Source organism: Ictalurus punctatus, chromosome 28, assembly GCF_001660625.3.
Source record: "Ictalurus punctatus breed USDA103 chromosome 28, Coco_2.0, whole genome shotgun sequence".
Classification (NCBI taxonomy): Eukaryota; Metazoa; Chordata; class Actinopteri; order Siluriformes; family Ictaluridae; genus Ictalurus; species Ictalurus punctatus.
In genome coordinates this window covers 16,976,362-16,997,912 of record NC_030443.2, presented here as the reverse complement: position 1 = coordinate 16,997,912, position 21,551 = coordinate 16,976,362, and the positions used below count along the sequence as shown (strand labels likewise).

Below are 21,551 nucleotides of genomic sequence, written 5' to 3'. Positions count from 1 at the left end.
GACTCACAGAGTGAGAGGGAGAGAGAGAGAGAGACTCACAGAGTGAGAGGGAGAGAGAGAGAGTCACAGAGAGAGAGTGAGCGAGAGAGAGAGAGATTCACAGAGAGAGAGAGACTCAGAGAGAGAGAGAGTGAGAGTGAGAGAGAGACTCACAGAGAGAGAGAGACTCACAGAGAGAGACTCACAGAGAGAGAGAGCGAGAGAGAGACTCACAGTGAGAGAGAGACTCACAGAGAGAGAGAGAGACTCACAGAGAGACACTCACATAGAGAGAGCGAGAGAGACTCACAGAGAGAGAGAGAGAGACTCACACAGAGAGAGAGACTCACAGAGAGTGTGAGAGAGAGAGAGACTCACAAAGAGAGAGACTCACAGAGAGAGAGACTCACAGAGAGAGAGAGAGAGAGAGACTCACAGTGAGAGAGAGACTCACAGAGAGAGAGAGACTCACAGAGAGACACTCACATAGAGAGAGAGCGAGAGAGACTCACAGAGAGAGAGAGAGACTCACACAGAGAGAGAGACTCACAGAGAGTGTGAGAGAGAGACTCACAAAGAGAGAGCGAGAGAGTGAGAGAGAGAGACTCACAGAGAGAGAGAGAGATTGAGAGAGAGAGACTCACATAGAGAGAGAGAGAGAGTGAGAGAGAGAGACTCACATAGAGAGAGAGAGAGTGAGAGAGAGAGACTCACATAGAGAGAGAGAGGGAGTGAGAGAGAGAGAGAGACTCACATAGAGAGAGAGAGGGAGTGAGAGAGAGACTCACATAGAGAGAGAGAGGGAGTGAGAGAGAGAGAGAGACTCACATAGAGAGAGAGAGGGAGTGAGAGAGAGACTCACATAGAGAGAGAGAGAGAGAGAGAGAGAGGGTGAGAGTGAGAGAGAGAGACTCACAGAGAGAGAGAGAGGGAGTGAGAGAGAGAGACTCACATAGAGAGAGAGAGAGCGAGAGAGAGAGACTCACATAGAGAGAGAGAGAGTGAGAGAGAGAGACTCACATAGAGAGAGAGAGAGAGTGAGAGAGAGAGACTCACATAGAGAGAGAGAGAGTGAGAGAGAGAGACTCACATAGAGAGAGAGAGAGAGAGAGAGAGAGACTCACATAGAGAGAGAGAGGGAGTGAGAGAGAGAGACTCACATAGAGAGAGAGAGAGAGAGAGAGAGAGAGCGAGAGAGAGAGACTCACATAGAGAGAGAGAGCGAGAGAGAGAGAGGGCACAGAGGAATTTCTTTTGGAATTTGACCGTAGCTTTAACAAGTTCTTTCCAGCTCAACATCCATAGCACTTCCCTGCATTTTATTTTTAACGCTTTACCGTTCAGTTCCATCGCCCGCTCCGTTAGTCGGCTGCCTGTGATAATGTCCGCGCGTGCTAACCAGTGATGACTGCTGTCAAAACACTCTCCGAGTTCATTCATCATCCGGCAGCGCAAAAAAACCCCCACGTCTCATCCTCCTTCGTGCTGCGCCACAACGGTGATGCATAAAATCTGGCTTTACAGCGCGATATGAAACGTCTACGGCTTAATTCAACGGCGGAAAGGATGAAAGACGTGTTGCGGCGAGCAAAAGACTCCGGAGAAGTTTCTGTCTGAAACCCGAGGCTCGTTTTTGAAGCTCCGTGTCCGTCGTGACCTCCGGGGCATCCGGCACGTGCTACTTACGATGCATTAAGAACACAGGAAGTGTCACCGTACGATTTACCGCTAGAAACGTCCATGCATTATTAGCTTTAGAGTATGTGGATCTTCTGCCACACGAGTCCCTGTGAATGAGCTGTTACTAGAGAAAGAATAAAATAGCAGAATCGGAACCTTCCCGTTATTAACTGACCCTGAAAGTTGAACCGCCGGCAATCTTGAGCATGACGTATGGACTTAAGATCTACGTCTAAGGAACACGAACGTGCAAAAAGTTTATTTATGTCCATGTACCTTGTACTGCGCTCTAGGGAGATAGTTTTCGTTCCAAGGAGCTACATAGGACCATCCCGAGCCGAGATATTGAGGTTTCCTTAATAAACAGATGTATAAGGAAAATGTGTCGTGTGCAATGACACAAAGATGGCCGTCATAGTTAAACATAGTTAAAGCACGTTCGCCTCACGCCTCCAGGGTCGGGGGTTGGATTCCCACCGTGGCCCTGTGTGTGCGGAGTTTGCATGTTCTCCCCGTGCTGCGGGGGTTTCCTCCGGGTACGCCGGTTTCCTCCCCCAGTCCAAAGACATGCACGGTAGGCTGATTGGCGTGTCCAAAGTGTCCGTAGTGTATGAACGGGTGTGTGATTGGACCCTGCGATGGATCGGCACCCTGTCCAGGGTGAACCCCGCCTTGTTCCCCATGCTCCCTGGGATAGACTCCAGGTTCCCCCGTGACCCTGAAAAGGATAAAGCGGTATAGAAGATGGATGGATGGATAATAATAATTTTTAAAACATGGTCAAGCAACCTGGACCGGACCACATGAGATGGAATGACCCGATATCGTTACACGATGGTGCTGATGTAAAGCCGAGACACAAAACTTTCAAGTGGGGAAAAAAGGAAACGTATAACGTGCGTGCTTTTACTTTTTGAACCGCGTCGACTTTCAGGACTTTTCATCATCCGGTTAGCGGCAAAACCCGGTGGAAAGTTCACGTCCCTGCAATCTCTACTCTCAACTGGATTTGACGCCACTGCCAACTAATCGTCCGTGTGTGTGCGTTTCTTAAATTTTTTTTTATTCCTGAAGGCCCCCCGTTTCCTTTTGCTCCGAATGAGTGGCTTATTTCATACAGGGTGGAAAATTACCTCAGTCTCTCTGGACCTCCACTCTATCAGCGTCCCTGCTTACCGTCGAAGAGAAGGTCTCGGTGCGGGCTGAACTTTGTTTTCGAGTCGAGTTCTTGTTAGAAGTCACACCGTATCAACGAAACCAAACCCCCCCCCCCCCCCCAAAAAAAAAAAAAAAAACGTTTATTTTTATGCTCGTGGTACGAAAGACTCTTTTTTTTTTTTTTTAATCCTTCCACGTTCACGTCCTCGGACCGATCCCGTAACCATCCGCCGTTTAAAATCACCTGACCTTCTCGTCCTCGGAGAGCATTTACTTCTGGTCTTGTTTTCAGATTAATAACAAGCTCAGTGCCGGATTCCAGGAACGTAACACGGAATCCCTGCATCACACACGGCGCTTAACTCGATAGTTACTGCTTTCAAGCTGCGATCAATAATGGAATATACGTGAGCGAGGGCATGAGGAAGCCTCGTTTGATGAATGTGGAGGGAGGTTAGCGTGAGACGTGAGCTGAATCTTTACACGGTGAGCCGCTCGGCCAAACGACGGGTCGGGTTTTAAGGCACGGTTAGGCTGCATTGTATGTGTTACGTAGGAAATTAGCGTGCGAGCCTAAACACATAGTTTATACGTTTCTTTTTCTCATTTACACACGCGCGGAAGAAGAAAAAAAAGGCCGGAGGAACGGGAAATGTGCCCGATTACACATTCTGTTCATGTCCTAAACTGTGTGTCATTAGTGGTGACCAGCTTTACATGTCATTTCTTCCACATTTCAAATCCAGGTGTGAATTAGCGTCATGTGAGCTGTTTGGAGGTTTATAGCCCTTGTTGCCAGGTGCAGAGAATTTCAGCTAATTTGGGATTGGCAGTGTAATTTTTTTTTTAAAAAAATGATCCTAAAACCAGTCCATACAGGATTTCAAAGAGTTGTTTTTGTGTGTGTGTGTGTGTGTGTGTGTGTGTGATTGTTGCGGCGAAAAATGCTTGATTTTGCTGCGGCATTTTTTTTTTTCCTTCAAAATTTGCGCGTTTTTTGTGCTTTTCACTTGAATCTGTGAAATCGCAATCACGTGATATAGTCGCGCACGGTCTGTCGCAGTGATGTTTGTTGGTAAACGAGACCTTTTAGCTGTATTCACGTTCGACGCACGTGAATCTGAGAGGGCTTCGTGATGATGTCACTGGACACGCCTTGGTCCAAATCTGTGTAAAACGTGCCGTTTTGTTGAAGTTGGAGTTGGCTTGATTTCGCATTAATCCCTGCGAACGCAACATCAGAAAATCCTAGAGGGGCCATCGCTACACCTATCAAAACCGCTCCATCTGTGCCTTCACCATCGCTACCTGCACCGCTTGGTTCACTATTACTTCATCTCAGAGAGTCTTCGTCTACTCTCTGTATTGTTCTACCTATTTACAGTTGACCATGTTCAAGCCTTTATTTCCTGGTGTTCTGCTTCTCAGTCCTGTTTATAATATTGATCAGTGATCCTGACCCCTTCTGCTCTCCGGACCTGACTCATCTAGCTCGGTGCCCTAGTTCTGGTCGGAGTTCTCATCACCTGAAAACCGTTCTCTGTCGCTGAGGACGACCCGACATGGACAGCCTAAGGATCAATCACAGAGTTTACCGTGGATGGTATCACAGCATTATTCATCATTCCTTTTAAGGCTGGTTCCCCTCAAGGTTTCGTCATCGTTAACCTACGTACTGAACATGAACAAGGTTTGGTCCACAGCAGAAACCTGCGGTCTTCACCTCTCCCTGAGCCGCACATGTCGGTCACGAGAGCCGCTATACCTCCGAGCATCCCACCAGGTCTGACCTCATTAACTGGAGCATTAGTCAGGAAGTATTTGTCCCACAGTGTGATACAGACTACCACCGGCTGACTTAAAACCCACACCAGCCACTCTTTAATAAACGGATGGGAGCTTAGGCTGTTATAACTCGTCCGGTGATGACTGCTGAGAGCATTTTGAGCGATTATGGATGGAGCCATTTGTGTCAGCACAGATGTAGTAGCCTGCGTTGTGCTGCTCTGCCTTGGCTCCCTCGTCACCTCTTTTATAGGAGCAATCCATCTGATTCCATCTATTAACAACCGTTTCCCCTAGGTAGCAAATGATGCACAAGCGGACAGTTTCATTTCCGGGTGAAAAATGAAAATGTTTTCGTTCTTAAATGCACCCTCCCTAAGCATGATGCATGGTCAGAAGAAAAAAAAAATAATAAAAAAAATAATCATGCCCCTGGCATTGTGGTCACGGCGTTCGGGTATAAATTTTCCTGACGTCTCTCTCGACCACTCATCTTACTCACTTTACCCGTACTGTAGTGGTGCAGTTCAAAAATCGAACACGATGCAATAAATAGATTTATACTGTAAGCCACAAACTGACGTCGCTCCGCTGCGAAGCGTGTGGTGCGTACGTGGTGGTCGGCCATCGTCACCACGTGCCGTGAGGGTGGGATTCATTTCTCATGCAAATTCATTCACGGCACGCCACTGACAGACAATGGAAGCCCATTTCCTCTCATAAACGACGCTTTATCAGCCGCCTCAGACCGAGCGCTCTCAATACCGCCTTTGTGCTCTTCCTCACGCAGAGACGTGCCCAGGGACCCGAGCGCACTGGAGGGAGGGAGGGAGGGAGGGAGGGAGGCAAAGCGCCCAACATGGCTCTAATCGAAAACCTGCAGCGCTCGGATGAAGGAATTCCACCATATCACATGCAACTTCATGGACTGACGGAGAAAAGAAAAAGTGGAAGGGAATTCTACAGAAAGAGTGTCAATGATGCCATCTTTAAGGATTACTATCGGGGAAATATATACTTTTATATTAAAATGTAGTCTAATGAATGCAAACAGATCTTTATTATTATTATTATTATTATTATTATTATTATTTAACCATAAATTTAACCATTTTGGCTAAAAGTCTTTGATGGCACCTTGTTAGAATTTTTCTATTCGCTAGCTATCTTGTCTAAGAAAACAACTTGAATAAACAAGCGGATGCGGTAGTTATGGAAACACGTACAAAAGAACACGGACCAAACTATTTACAAAATATCGGCCGCATCACAGCATCGGATGTTCCTCAGCATGTTCCACAGCAGGGGAACGCTCGACTCTCATGGGTCCTCGACTTACCAGGGACCGGTAGGTGTAGACTACTTTCACACTGTTTTTATAAGTGTTTTTATATATTTATTTCTTTTTCTTTTTAAACCGTAATCCTCCAGGAAGCGGTTATAAGATGGCGGAATGCAGCTGTTTTTTCGGAAGTGCTCCTTCTCGCATCTTTTTAGTCAAACTGGAGCTTCCAAAAGGTTTGGAAAAGGTGCAAGGGTCGACGAGCTCTTTTTTTTTTTTTTTTTTACCTCCCGACCGATCAGGTTGTGGTGCAGATGGCAAGCGAGAAAAAAGAAAATGGAGGACGGGTGAGAAAAATCAGGGTGCGTGTCTCGATCGGCTGTCTAGTTCGGTAGTCGGGGCGCTGATCAGGGAGGCGGCCGTTTTAAGGGCTGTTTCGATCGTAAAATCCTTCCAGTGCACTGGAACGTTCGCTGGCTAAAAAAATCCCACAGTACACCGCGAAAACCAGCGAGCGTCGATACTCACTACTGGAAATGACGTCATGTTTCCTGAAGCCTCTCAGCACGGAAAAATGGCGGACGGACCCTCAGACGAAAGGGAGTAGCTTTCGTCGTATCGTTGTTGTAGCTCTCACGTGATGTGATTACTTACGATCCGGCTTGAAGTACCGTGATAGAAACACATGATGACGCGAACACATTTATATGATGTATAATGTCAGAAAGATATCGGCCCTGCCTGGTGGTGATAAATGCCAACGGTGAGGTTTTACAACTCGAGTACGTAGGCAGGGTTTAACGACCTAGGGAGCTAGGAAGCCGATTGAGACGCACCCATCGAGTAGGTTGACAACAAGCTAGCCGGGTAACGTTAGTGATAACTCTAACGTTGTCAATTACGTTCTCAAAGCAGTGATTAGTATGGCCAATCTTATAGATTTAACCAAGTGCTGCATCTGTGTAATAGCTGATCTAAAGCCAAATACTGCTACAAACTCGTATAAAAGTAGACACGGGGAACTTTACACTGTTCACAGTGTGCACATCCATGATCTGACGTCACACCGTAAACGCGGACGGAACTGTTGGTTGAGGAGTTGACGGGGGGTTTTCGGTGGATTTTACCGGTTGTAGGCAACAAATGCCACCTTCATGCCCTCGAATTCAGCATCACAGCAGCTTCTCATGCTCTCCCCCATGTTAACAGGAATGCACATCATCCATGCTGGAGATTATGTCAAATAAACCTCCTAATATGACAAGATTGACCTTTTATAATTCCTGTAATCCGGATAATGCTGATTTCAAAACGAAGGGCAATTCAAGAGCGCATTTAAAGCAAGACATCATACAACCTGCTTATACCAGGCTTATATATATATATATATATATATATATATATATATATATATATATATATATATATAAAATCTCTTTCTATTTCCCTTATTTTCAGTGTTCAGCTCATTTAGAAAATGAAACAATCAGAATTCCACAAACTTTGATGAATTCTGAGGTTTATATTGGACTTCGGAGTAATCCTGTCGCCCTGCACAAAGACTTTCTGTAAACTGGGAAAGGAAAGATCTGTGTATTCTCTTGCACAATGACTGTTCTATTTAATGTTAGAAAGATGTCGGCATGTTTCCTGTGATCTCTCTTGAACCTTCATAAAATCCTGCCGTTACTGATCAAAAGGGAGTGGGGACGTTCGGGAGCCTTATCGCTACCAACCGGACACGTTCGCAACACCACCTGAGGGCTGAACACAAAATCAGAGGCATTGTGTTTCATACTCACCCGCGAGTAGATCACTTCTAGAGAGATGTTCTGGGGAGGGGCGCTCGGAACTGCGGAACAGAAGAAGACAAAGATTAGGAGACTTGTTTCTTGTAAGAAATATAACATTTGGGGATTTCCTATTCCTATTATAGGAAAATAATCATGCCCCGACCCTGAGAGCATATCCGGAAATGTTTTATTCCTCTTCTAACCTAGCAAATTTGATTAAAGTGCACTAATTATGCTTTTTGAAATATTCCCTTTCATGTAGTGTGTTATATATGTAGCTGTTTGTGAATGTAATAAATCTGCAAAGTTTCAAAAATCAAAGCGTAGGACAGACGGAGTTATCGACTCCTACAGCAAGGAATCGATTCTGAACAGCTGAATCGAGTCGTTAATGATTCCAGACTTCACTTCCTGTACTAACCTACGTAACAAAAAACCCCGCCTCTGGTCTTCATCGGCTGCACGCTGACAGCGGTAGACCAATCACGACAGACTCGGACGTCTGACCAATCACAGCAGAGTATGCTTGCTGAAAGGAGGGGTTTAGAATGAATCCTTTAGAACGGATCATTTAACGAGTCGTTTGTGACACTGGGGGAAAAAACGTATCGCTGCAGCTTAAATTACGAGCACGTTAAAGTGTTCTTTGATCTCGGATGCGTGTAAATCGATCGTATGAGACCTTTAAAGCAAAATTAGCCACGTTTCAAAACCATAATAGGTTTCGCTTTAATAAAATAATCACACATCATACTTTTTATTCATTAATAGTTACAGTAATTGTTAGTAATTGATAGTAATTCATGTTATCACTTATATTATAGCAGCTATAATCTGTCATTCCCTTTTTTTCTCTTCTCTCTTGAAGATAATGACGAAACAAGAGCAGTTGCAGAGAAACAGCAAAGCCTTCACCATATCGACGATCACACCCATTTTGAATCCGTTCGTAATTCAAGTTCCTGTGAATGCGGTGTTACTATAGAAACGATAACATATTAGAACGAGCGTATTAATATACAGTATATATAAACCGATCAGGATCGAGAATTCAGCAAGGCTGTAAAAATAATACAGATTGGCGCATGGCTTTGTGTGTATGACATCACGCTATATAAACTAAAGACTAGCCACACAGAACACCAGGTCAGTCAACAGCCCGAGCCTGTTAAAGCTGTTATTGGATTAGCTTTTGGCCTGAGGGAACGACCTAAAGCTAACAGCTAGTGAATAACCCAAGGTTTACATTAGTAATCAATGATCAAATAAGGTTGATATTGATACAAATACATTTGTGAGGTTTCCTGCTCGATTTGGATTGATCTGTTGACGTGTGTTTACTGTGTAAGCGGGGTCGGTCGGGAAATACGATGGTTATACGGTCTGAAAGATCAATGAATCAATTAGACTGACTCACTGAACACAAATATTTGCACACACACACACACACAAGCACACGCTGAGGTTTTCATATTCCTTTAAAAAATAACGTTTAAATGATTTAAAGATGTTTAAAAAGCCCTACAGTGTTTTATTTCCTTACTTCTAACCCCTTTAACACACCTCAAAGCTGACTTTCTGTAGTAGGCTTGCTGCGATAGTCGGTGTTACTGGTGTTACATGGTGTTCGGGCCGCACGCCGATTACATCACTTGCCCAACGAGGTAACGCCCCTCACTGTCGTTTTGCTTTTTTACAATAATAATAATCATTTGGTTCAGTTAGAGAACGGACGCTATGATTAAAAACTGAACGAGTCTGCTCGATTCGATTCAATGAGCTGAATGAGTCGGAGTCGCAGCACAGATCAGCAGGAGTGAGATTTCATTTACCACGTGACGAAAGTGAGGCGAGCTGACTGACAGGAAGAGTGAGGCGAGCTCACTGACAGGAAGAGTGAGGTGAGCTGACTGACAGGAAGAGTGAGGTGAGCTGACTGACAGGATGAGTGAGGCGGGCTGAGTGACAAGAAGAGTGAGGCGAGCTGATTGACAAGAAGAGTGAGGCGAGCTGACTGACAAAAAGAGTGAGGCGGGCTGATTGACAAGAAGAGTGAGGCGAGCTGACTGACAAGAAGAGTGAGGCGAGCTGACTGACAAGAAGAGTGACGCGGGCTGACTGACAAGAAGAGTGACGCGGGCTGACTGACAAGAAGAGTGACGTGAGCTGACTGTTTTGTTGTTGTTGTGTTTTTCATTAAGAATAATAACGAACCCACCATTCAAGCAATTGCCGCCCCAGAATGGCCGCTAATTCGAAAGCGAAAGTGAAACGCGCGCGGCCGCACGGGCATTCATAATCGATTTAAAGGCGAGGGGGGCGGGAGGGAAGCGCGCCAACGACATCCCGGTCGTTTTATTACCGGTGTCGTCACACGTCGATTAACCTTCGGGAGAATTTCCTCACCTTCACATCCCTAGTCTGTAGTTTTCGGATAGGCACACATTTTGAAAACGGCGTCTAAAGCATATCGTCATAGCGGCTCGTGTGCTTCCATTCGTTGTAATTTGCAATTTACTATCTAAACCAGTGCGCATCAGGTTCATTTTATTGTTCCGTCAGCCTGAGGAAACTCAATCGGTTGCCTTAATTACTGTAACAAGCAGCATTTCGGTAATGAGCTTCCACCTTCACCTGATAATTGTTATTGTGCAACAATTTCGGGTTGGAGGTCCCTCCTCTGAAATAATTACGATTACAGCACGCAGCCTGGGATTCTTCCGTAGTGTTTGTGCATGCGAGTGTGTTTACATATCTAGTGACTCTTCGGGGTAGTGTGTATTTCTGAGGAGTACAGCCAGACCGGTAATTACCGCATAGAAGGTAGTCGTAAAAGAGAGACAGAGAGGGAGTTGCGACGTCGCACGATTTCATTAGCGAAACACAGCAGGCCTTTAATTAAGCAGGAAAATGGGAAAGGCAGGTCTCGCGGGTCATTTGAAGCGTTCGGTGGCGTTTCGCTAATGCGAGCTGACAGACAATAAATTCCCACAGACTCTTAGTACACGCTGAAGATAATGCAAAGAGACATTTTGGACGACGAACGAGTGCCAGGGTCACTGTTCCAAACAGACCCGTGACAGAGATATGGAAGGAGAGATGCATGGAGATGAAGCTCGAGATGGGGAGATTATGGAGAATCTGACTGAGGAATGGAAAGTGATGAAGAGACGGACAGAGAGAGAAAGAAGGAGACAGCAGTGATGAGATGATAGAGAGATGTAAGCTGGAAATAGGGAGACGATGGACAGATAGTTGAAGAGAGATAGAAATGGAAACTGATGGAGAGATGGACAGAGAAAGAGAGACAGCAATCAATAGGAAGATGAGATATGGGAGGAGATGTGTATGGAGAAGCAGTATAGATGATGGAGAGATAGACTGGGATGACTATGGATGAAGAGATGGAGATGGGGAGATGAAGAGATGGATCGAGAAAGATACAGCAATGGTGGACAGTGGAGAGACGCTCGAAGACAAAGCTGGAAATGTGGAGATGATGGAGAGACTGACTGCGATGGCTGATGGATGATAAGAGATGAAGAGCTAGAGATGGGAAGATGAAGAGATGGGAGGAGAAAGAAAGCGACAACAATGGGGAGAGGACGTAGAGCTCCATGGAAAGAACATGGAACTGAGGATATGATGGTGAGATGGACTGAAGAGATGGATCGAGAAAGACACAGCAATGGTGGACAGTAGAGAGATGCTTGAAGACAAAGCTGGAAATGACGAGATGATGGAGAGACTGACTGAAATGACTGATGGATGGTAAGAGATTAAGAGGTAGAGATCGCAAGATGAAGAGCTGGAAGGAGAAAGAACGCGACGACAGTGGGGAGAGGACGTAGGGCTCCATGGAGAAGAACCTGGAAATAAGTATATGATGGTGAGATAGAATGAAGAGATGGAGGGATAGAGGTGGGGAGATGAAGAGAAGTATTTGCGAGACAGCTATGGGGAGATGATGGAGAGATGTATGGTGAAGAAGCTGGAAATGGGGTGATGATTTTAAAGATACGTGGAGAGAGAGACCTAGATGACTGAGAGATAGTAAGAGACGTAGAGAAGGATGGAAAGGGAGATGAAGGAATGGACAGAGAAAGACAGGGGTAGAAATAAGGAGATGATAAACTGATATGACTGAGGAACTGGCAGAGAAGTGGAAATGATGGTGAGATGACTGAGAGATGGACGAGAGATACCCATGACAGATGGAGATCTACCCATCTTAATGTCTCTTTCTGTTCATCTCTTCATCCTCATCATCATCCCATCTCCACCTCTTTCTTCATCTACATCTCCGTCTATCTCAGCGTAGCCGTGGTGACGGTGAAGTCATGCGACCGTGGTGTAGTTCGTTTATAGCCTAGCTTTAGCCTTTCTTCCTTCTGGAGATTGTATTTCGGCTTCAAAATTCGTAAAAGTTGTGTTCATTTGTGAAGATTATCTTGAAAAAAACAAAAACGTGTAAACTTTTGTCGGTCACAGAGCTTTCTTTTCTGCAATAATCCAAAAGCCGGTGGAATAGTCCTATTGGCTTTTCGTCGAGGGAACCAGAGTGATGATGCCTTCCGGGTCGGCCGACAAAACTACCTCATCCCTGCAGCGCTCTATTGTCGTTCCAGTTATGGCGAAAAGTAAGCTCAGGTGTACTCTTATTTTTGAATGTTTAGTGGTTGCTCCTTCACTCTTTATCTCTTCTCAACACAAAGTAATTTCTGATGCAAAAACCTGCAAACACGGCTTCTACTTCTGTATTCACCCGGCACACTTCGCTCAGGCGCATGCTGATATGGATTCCTTTGAGAACTACACCTTACACCGAAATCAATAACCTTGACTTGGACAGCTAATCAGGATGGACAGAGAAAAAGAGGCATTTAATATCAATCTGAAATGAACATCTCATGTATCCTGAGATCCAGGTAAGTGACAAATTAAAGGAAAAACCAGTGTAATGTAACGTATTCGAGCCTCCTGAACGGCGTGAGTGCTCCTTCGATTCTACACGTCTCTAGGAACTGTACTGGAGCAACGAACACCACTTTTCCAAAAGATTTGCCCCTCAGTTTGGTGTTTTGATGGGGTGGCGATCGAGCTTGTGAATGACGATTTGCATGTAGTATACATCATTTTCATCTTCGTCAAGACTTTTCAGCGAGTCCTCATGCGCTGTGGACGGGGGCGGAGGAATCTAGGAAGAGGCCACGCCCATCAGGATAAGGATTCATCATGGGATTAGGGTGATCAGACAGAAGAACGGCAGTAATTATTTGCAGTGATGCTTCTTTCTAAGGGTTAAAACAAGTCGACCCACACCACTTCAAATTTAAAAAATAAACGCCCCCCCCCCCCCCGAGCCACCATTTTTTCCCGAGTCACCCATCTGTATTTACGTCATGTCCGATACGTCTGCTCGACTGAGGAGCTATTTGTAATGGATAAATGATCAGATCTGTTTCCAGACGGAATCGTTTCCCCGCTATGATGTTTAGGTTTTTGATGTCGGTGCTCCTACTGAAGCAAAAACACTCTTAAGTCTCAGCTGGCCTGCAGGATCAGAGAACCTGAACGAAGCTACAAAAAAGACCTCTCATCCACATCACAGGCTGAGAGCGAGCAAGAAAATCAGCAGCAGGAGGACTGAGGTCCAGCAGGAGGAGAGCAGCAGAACGTGGAGTGATGGAGGAACAAGCAGAGCAGCGTGAGCAGAATGCAGAGTGGACGCTCTTATTCTCCAAACTCTCGAGGAAAAAAAAGTGTCCTTTCTGAGAGATGAGAAGGTGACGAAGGTGAATAGACACCGAGCGTTTTCCTAAAAAAAGCAGCTGCTGGATGTTTGGATTTGTCAGAGGAGAGACTAGAGCAATCTATCTGCCTGAATGACAGCGTTCTGTCTCACTCCACATCTATCTATTTGTCTGTCTGCCTGGCTGTCTGTCCGACAATCCGTCTATCAATATGTCTATCCATCTGTCTCACTCTATCTGTCTGTCTGTCTTCCTCTTAATAGAGCTGCCGTGATGCCTTGAGCAGGTCGAATGTGTCTTGGCCGGATCACGGCCTGCTGTCAGAGTTGACTGACGCCGTGAGAAATCGATTCAACCGAAGCCACTGTCAGTCTATGTGTGACAAATGTAATGAGACATCTGTTAAAGTGTGATAAATTACTTCATTTAGCATTTGACGAACTTGACGGCATTAGCTATATGACCTCTTTGAGATATGCCAAACACCAAAGTGAGATGCGAGTCGATTTCGGCCAATAATCAGACACAGCTACAAAGCTTCGTTTCAGATTTTCATCGGAAATATTTTATTATTTTTATTATATTTGAAATATTTTATTGGGGCAGTGGTGGTTCGGCGGTTAAGGCTGTGGGTTACTGATCAGAAGGTCGGGGATTCAAGCCCTGGCACTGCCAAGCTGCCACTATTGGGCCCTGGAGCAAGACCCTTAACCCTTTCTGCTCCAGGGGGCGCTGTATCATGGCTGACCCTGCACTCTGACCCCAACTTCCTGACATGTTGTGGTATGCGAAGAAAAGAATTCCAATGGACATGTGATCAATAAAGACTCATTATCATATCATATGCTATGATTCCAGATGAACACTTTGCATATTTACCCTAAACTCTGAAATTCTCTGCTGACAATCAGACTCCATTTATATGCAAATCTATGCGCATATTAGGAAAGCTATTTAGTGTTAGATTTGCTATAAAAATCACAAGTTTGTGAATTCTATCAGACTGCATTATGTAGGTAATAGTTTAGCATGTTAGCCAGGTGTTCATTCTCCCTGCTTGTGATTTCAACAAATATCAACCATTTCACTTTTTTATTTTTTTAGTTATATAAGACTACAAACTATGACTCGGATCTTTAATAATGAAATTATTAGGCTGCAATCTGATTGTAGCTATTCTTAGTCTAAAGTCCTTTCAAAATAAAAATGACCTGGCAGGAAATGCTAGTTCTGGGCACTATTTATGGAGGAGTTACTCCTACACTGGGGTGTGTGATGGCAATTTTGGATAAAATGGAGGACTTTGTGTAATACATTACCATCAGAGAAGGTCGTGATGAACATATCGTCTGTGGAGATGCCCGGGCCGTGGCGGTTCAGTGCCAGGACACGTAAAGAATATTCTGTAAACTTCTTCAATCCTTCCATTTTGTAGCTTTGCCCAAGCACCTCTATGCTCTGAATTTTTTTTTAAAGGAAAGACAGAGAGAGAAAGAGAGACTGTCAAATCATCTCATTTTCATTAATCATCAGCATCCATTATGACAGAAATGTTCTCTATTCTCTCCTCTCTTTTGGGCTGTTCAGCTCCAATCCCACTTATCAGCTATTGTCTATATTTTAGCTTAGCTTCTTTTCAGAGAGAGAGGCAGATTAGCATGGCAAAAAAAAAAAAAAAAAGTGGCTGGCAGAAACCGAGAGGGTGAGCATGTTTTTATCAAGCTAACAACAGACACTTTGCACTCTGCAGAGACCAGCGCTAAGATCGCTGAAGAAAGTGTAGGCATGCTGTGCTGTAAGTAGGCCCTTTGGTGATAAACAACACATAACGGATCAAGGTTTAAAAGCTGTGATGACTGATCACAGCTGCTATTCACATTCTTCTGATGCTGTGTGCACACCGCGAAGCCGTACATTTGTAATCAAATCCCAGACACCTGTAGATAGCTCCACAATCTGTCTCATCCAATTAGGTTTCTGTCTACATACAGCAAAGGATTATGGGAGTAAGAGGTTTTCAGATACAGGAGAATTCTTTCAGCCTTATATGAACTCAATAACACACACACACACACACACACACACGTTTCAAATGTTTTGATGTGCCTGTTTTTTTAAAAAGTATTTTTATAATTGCACTTAATGAGGCTCAGAAATCCTGTCAAGTGAGCTCATGTTAGCGAGTTGTTCGATGTCAGCTATGAAATTACAAATATTTATGAATATGACTTAAATTCCTCTCAAAAATCCTGCCCTATTCACGGTTGGTATATATCTGACAAAAGCTAATGATGATTAGGAACACTGATAAATATCACTTCAAATTCCTCTCAGAAATCCTGTCAGATCAGCTCACATTAGCTAGCCGTGTAGTGTTAGGAGTAAAGATAAAGAATGCTTATAAATATGATGAAACAATTCTCTCAGAAATCCTGTCAGATTAGCTAATGCTAACCAGCTAGCTACTGTTAACGGTCACAATCCTGAACTGTCCTGTTTATTCTTCGTAGCTAGCTTACAAACGTTAGAACATTTGATAAATATAACTGAAAACATTCCTCTCAGAAATCCTGGCAGACTGTTAGCTAGCTAGCTAGTTTTAACTGTGAACATTATAAATAGCTATGCACACAATTCTAAGTTCAAGGTAGCTAGCTGACAAAAGTGAATATCCTGAGCTGAAAAACAAAAAAGAAGATTATGAGCCTTGATGAATATTACTTAAAATTCCTGTCAGAAATCCTGTCAGGTTAGCGCAAGTTAGCCAGCTGGCAAATATTAGCAATGAAAATTATTACTATGAATTATTATGAACATTGATGATTATTACTTAAACTTCCTGTCAGAAATCCTGTCAAGTTTGCTCATGATAGCTGGCTGTGCAGTTTTAACAGTGATGATTACAAATATTTCTGAATAATACTTCAAAATCCACTCATAAAACGACAAAATATAAATGTATTACATATTAATCAAAAGTCAATCCTGTCTGCTCATATTAGCTAGCTTACTAGCAAAATGACTGAAACTATATGAAACATGTGAATATGTGACTTCCTTCTTCCTATTTGAGAATTATATATATATATATATATATATATATATATATATATATATATATATATATATATATATATATATATATATATATATATATATATATGTACTAAAGCCACTCACTTCCACATCACACTTTGACGTTTTTAATGATTGTAAATACAGTTGGCCAAACATTGACTGTGATCTATAGAAGGATTGTTGTATAGACCTGCTCTTTGCCACTGGAGGTTTCGGTCCAGAGGAGCCGGTAGCCTTGGATGGGGCCATTGGCGTATGCCGGAGGATCCCATGAGGCCTGGATGGAGGTCGGGGACATGGCCTCGGCTTGGAGGTTCTCCACAGGACCAGGGACCTGCACTGCTCCACACAAAGACAAACACACACACACACACATACACACACACACACACACACACACACACACACACACAGAGTCGGACTATAGGTATTGGTACAAGAAATGTTTAATTTCTCATGTAACATTCATTAAAAATAAATAAATAAACAAATACAATAGAAATAGTAAAAATTTAATATATATTAAAATCAAATAAAAAAATATCAAAATATTACATTTTGGATTATTTGAATCGGTCTTTTTGTCAAATATTTGTTATTTGTCATGGCACTGACAGCTGGAAAAAACGCCCCCATCTTTATATAAACACTGCTTTGCATTCCTTCACAATACACACTGAGCAGTCACGCTACATTCTTCACGTGGAATGATTTTAACCCGTGCAGCCTTTCAGTCACTGCCTCATCTACAAAGTCAAGGTCAATTTGTTTCTCCTGCTCGGCCAGAGCTAATGGTGCATCAGGACCGTATGCTAGGACCGATATAGATGTATGCACATATTTGAGATCATGGTAATCTTGGCATTAGGGACTGAAAAAAAAAGAGAGAAAGTACAGGTAATAGAGAGGTGAGGAGAGAGACGAGGAAACGAAGAGAATGTAAAACAGCAAACGTTTTTTTATCTATGCAAAGTGCTCATGGACTTGAATTATTATTATTATTTTTTTTTCCAGAGTGTTTCCTCTGTCAGTCTACTGACTTAGAGCTGTGGGAGAAAAGCTTGTCGGTGAGGTATGAAGAAAAGGTCAAACTGTTCAACATCTCCATAGAGCCTCATTAAAAAGGTGAGAAGCCAATATCTGGATAAAACTTTCTGTACTAAAGGTCTACAAAGGAAGCCAACATCAGGGAATTAGACGGAAGAGACAAGGGCATGGAGTCGGTTCAAATGATATCATCTGAACCTGTTAAAAGTCTTTACCCAAAATGAAATTAAATTATTAACAGTTTGTGTCAGATTATTAGCATTTCTGACTTTTATATGAAAATGAATTGGAATATTTCAGAACCTATTTCTTTTAGTTTAAACCCAGAACATATCCAGACATTCATTATCCATAAATCCAAAGTTGGGAAATCGCCCTCCGGATCATTGCAGTCGACCCAAGAAGGATTTGAACCAAAATAAAACCAAAATGAATGTGATTTTCACAAAGAACTCCATATATAAACTCTCATCGTGTATCATGTAGGAATTCGGTGACCAAAATTGGAATTTTTGGAAAGTTCCAAGCGTCGTTTAGGGACTTACTGGCCTGCGAACATCGCTTTTTGAAGGGACACAATTTGTCATGACGCTATAAATATGATACCTTTTAGAAAGCGTTCCGAAAGATTACGCATAAACATCTACATAAAAATAGCAACTTAACAAACATTAAGGTTCAAAAAATAATGTTTCTTTTGGTGCTCATGCCCTAAGAAGTAGACGAACCCAGACTAGAGTACATGAAAAGTCCTGTTTGAGTTGAACTGCCTCCAGCTTGCATTAACATTTTTTGGTTGAACGTCAAGAAATGGCTTCCAGATAAATACTCTGAAATTTGAAATAGATATAGATAAGCGACCTGAGAATGCTTGTTCCTTTCTAATTAGGCATTTAGCATACAACACTATATTTGTCTGTGAGTTGATACCAACACTGTTTGAACTATATGAACTATAAGATAAATCTTGGCTTACATTAACTTGCGGTACCTGATTCACTAAAGAATCGCTTTTAATTTGGAGATTGATTCATTTAGGGATTCATTAGAATCTGAGCGTGTACAGTGAAGACGTCCTCAAAGACAACGATTCAGTTATAACTGTTTTACTTTTGAACTGAATTGTAAATAATGGGTAAACTATAATGAGAAAACTTCACGTCTTCAAAAACTTTTATACCGTCCAATACAGTGTAATGAGTGTACGTACGTTCAGGTTGTGTGGAGAGCCGGATTTGCTCAGAGCTCTCTCCTGGCCCCAGCTCGTTGTATGCCACCACCCTGAAGATATAAACCGCCTCGGGCTTCAGATTGTTCACCGTCAACTGGAGACTCTCCGGTTCTGTCGCGTTCACCGACCGCTCTCTGTGAGAAGGGATGAGCGTCAATTAAAACACAACTCCGAGATCCCTACAAGCATGTTACAAGACTCCATCCTACAAATCCTGCCAAATATCCTCCATTTCAGTGCTAAAATAAACTCAAGATCGAGGACGCTTTATTTAAGAGCCCAGACTTTATGTACCGCATGATGAGCAGAGACACAGTCGGAAAAATAAGATGCTTTAGGGGAACCATAAAGAGAGCGTAATATAGTACTGACTTACAGAACCTGACTACACCGCAGCAGCCAGCTGTCTATAAAAGAAAGAAGGTGAGGTGACACCATATCCTGCTCGTTTCATTGTTATAGCGGTTACGGGAGTTAGTAAAAGTTATAGTTTGGCTATTAATAAGCCAGCTTTGACCACCTGGATTCTCACTGAGCCCATATCTGACCTCAGAACTGTTGCAGTTTTATTACGAGGCTCAAAACATTAGCTTGTTAGGGAAGTATCTATCCTTGGAAATGAAGATTTTTGAACATTTTTGAATATGACTTAAAATTCCACTCAGAAATTCTGTTATGCCAGCTCATTAGCTCATAACTATCCTAGCATTAACAGTGAAGCTTTAGAAAGTTTATGAAAATCCTCTCAGGCAGCCTTTCAAGTTGACTCATGCTAGCTAACTATTTAGCATCATCGGCGACTTCTTTGAACATTTAGAACACTGAATCTGACAGGAAAATCCTCTCAGAAATCCCGTGATGTTAGCTAGCTATTTTATATTAGCAGCGAAAAGTTTTTTTTTTTTTTTTTTTAACATTTAGGAATATTTCTTCACTGAAAAAGCCCTTCAGGTTAGCTCATGTTAGCTAACAAAATGTGAGAATACATGCGATTCTGAGAATAATGAATCCCAGTGACTTCTCCTTGTTCTAATGTCTTCTGCTATCGTTCATTTGTGACCTCAAAACCTGTGTCCAGAAAGGTGCCGAAACATTAAAGTGCATTATGGGTATTCGGTGCCTGTAGGAACGCTCCAAATAGTGCACTTTATAGTCAATATATGCAGGGACATGCCTACATTCCCATATGGCACATTCAGCCTTGCTTTCATTTATAGACCCAACATTGCGTTTCAATACATATTAATAGGCAGAATCAAAGAAATCCTTATGCATTTATGTGTGTTTTTTTTTTATTGAATACATATGCATTTATTTAATTTTAGACAAGCAGTGTCTGAACTGTCTTAGTCATTTTTTTTTTGTGTGTGTGTGTGTGTGAACCAAGGCTTATTCAAAATACGGCTGAATCGCAGCACTTCTTTTATCAGCAGCGGCTGCTGTACGCTAATTACGAGCCTACTGCTTGTCCCTAGCGATGTCGTGTTGCTTTTAATAAAAAAAAAAAAAAAAAAAAATAATAATAATAATAATAATGAGAGATTTTCTCACCTGTTGATGCCCTCCTGCGTGTAGAAGACGCCGTAGGTGATGATGGTACCACGTGTCTCCACTGGGGGGCGCCATGAGAGGCGCACAAAGCGGCTGGACACAAGCACAGGGGTCACATCCCGGGGGAAGGAGGGGAGGACGCCTGAACTCGGGACAACTGGTGGGGGAGGAGAGGAGTAAGTCAACGAAGGAGTGTGGGGAACGGGGGGATCAGAGGGCTGGACAGCTGGAGTGCCCTCTGACCCGTTAGTCATATACAGGGAAGGAGGGAGGGAGGGGAGAGGAGGAGAAGAAAAGAGAAGCAAAGAGAAGAGAAGAGCAGAGAAGAGCAGAGAAGAGAAGAGAAGAGAAGAGAAGAGGTTCAGGGGCAAGGAAGGAGGTGAGGGGGAAAAGGGGGGAGAAAAGCCAGGAGGGTAGGAAGGGAGGGGTGAAAGAAACAATAGGAGCGATGACCAATGGAATGAAAACATAAGGAAAGAGAAATAAAGAGAGAAAGAACAGACCAGGAAGAAAAGAAAGAAGAAAGATAAGGAAGATCACAGACTAGAAAGGCTTCGCTCATCAAAGAATCAGGGTACTTAGTCACAGAGGAAGCATGGAGGACTGAGCGAAATGAGACAGCCCAACGTTAGAGAACCACTCAGCGATGCAGCACACGGCTCAATCAAGCATGCTGACGTTAGCAATGAATGACGAGAACAGTGGCATGTGGCTACCCACAATGCATTGTGTTCACCGTAGCCCCTCGCAATGCAGAAAGGCCAGTGGTGAACCAGACAGGAATGGAATACAGAATACATGATGGATAAAAAGCATCTGCCAAAGGAAGAAATGTCAGTTATGATAAAGTGTCCATAAATGCTAATCCTAGGAGCTTACTTGCTACTATGCACAACTTATCACCACCCTTTACAACGTCTGTCAGTCCCACAGTACTACCGCTTTCCGGATATTATTTGGACCATTGGTGGTAGTATGAGTGTATCAGGTGGTGCAACAGTGATGCTGGGGTTCCTGGGTCCACCACCTAAATATCTTCTCACTGGTGGTCCACTGGACCATGGATGGACATTGTAGACGGGCTCCTAGGAATACATGTCCGTGTTCCAAATAACGACTCCACACCCCGTAAAACCCTGATCCGTACAGTATGCGAGTGTATGTATGTATGGCAGTGTGAGTTGAAACCCCTAGACTCTATTTTCACACATGCA

General features: G+C 43.3%; 1 protein-coding gene across 2 annotated transcripts in view; it reads right to left on the bottom strand.

The window, feature by feature from the left end:
* The window catches only part of dcc (DCC netrin 1 receptor), a 234,115-nt gene that overhangs the window by 56,170 nt on the left and 156,394 nt on the right, over positions 1-21,551 (bottom strand). For both annotated transcript variants that reach the window (XM_017460521.3, XM_053676995.1), the window contains exons 8-12: positions 20,338-20,494; positions 18,766-18,920; positions 16,699-16,847; positions 14,750-14,888; positions 7,687-7,736 (exon numbers count right to left, since the gene is read on the bottom strand). In XM_017460521.3, the coding sequence (XP_017316010.1) occupies positions 7,687-7,736; positions 14,750-14,888; positions 16,699-16,847; positions 18,766-18,920; positions 20,338-20,494 (650 nt within the window). The remainder of the gene's footprint in view (positions 1-7,686; positions 7,737-14,749; positions 14,889-16,698; positions 16,848-18,765; positions 18,921-20,337; positions 20,495-21,551) is intronic.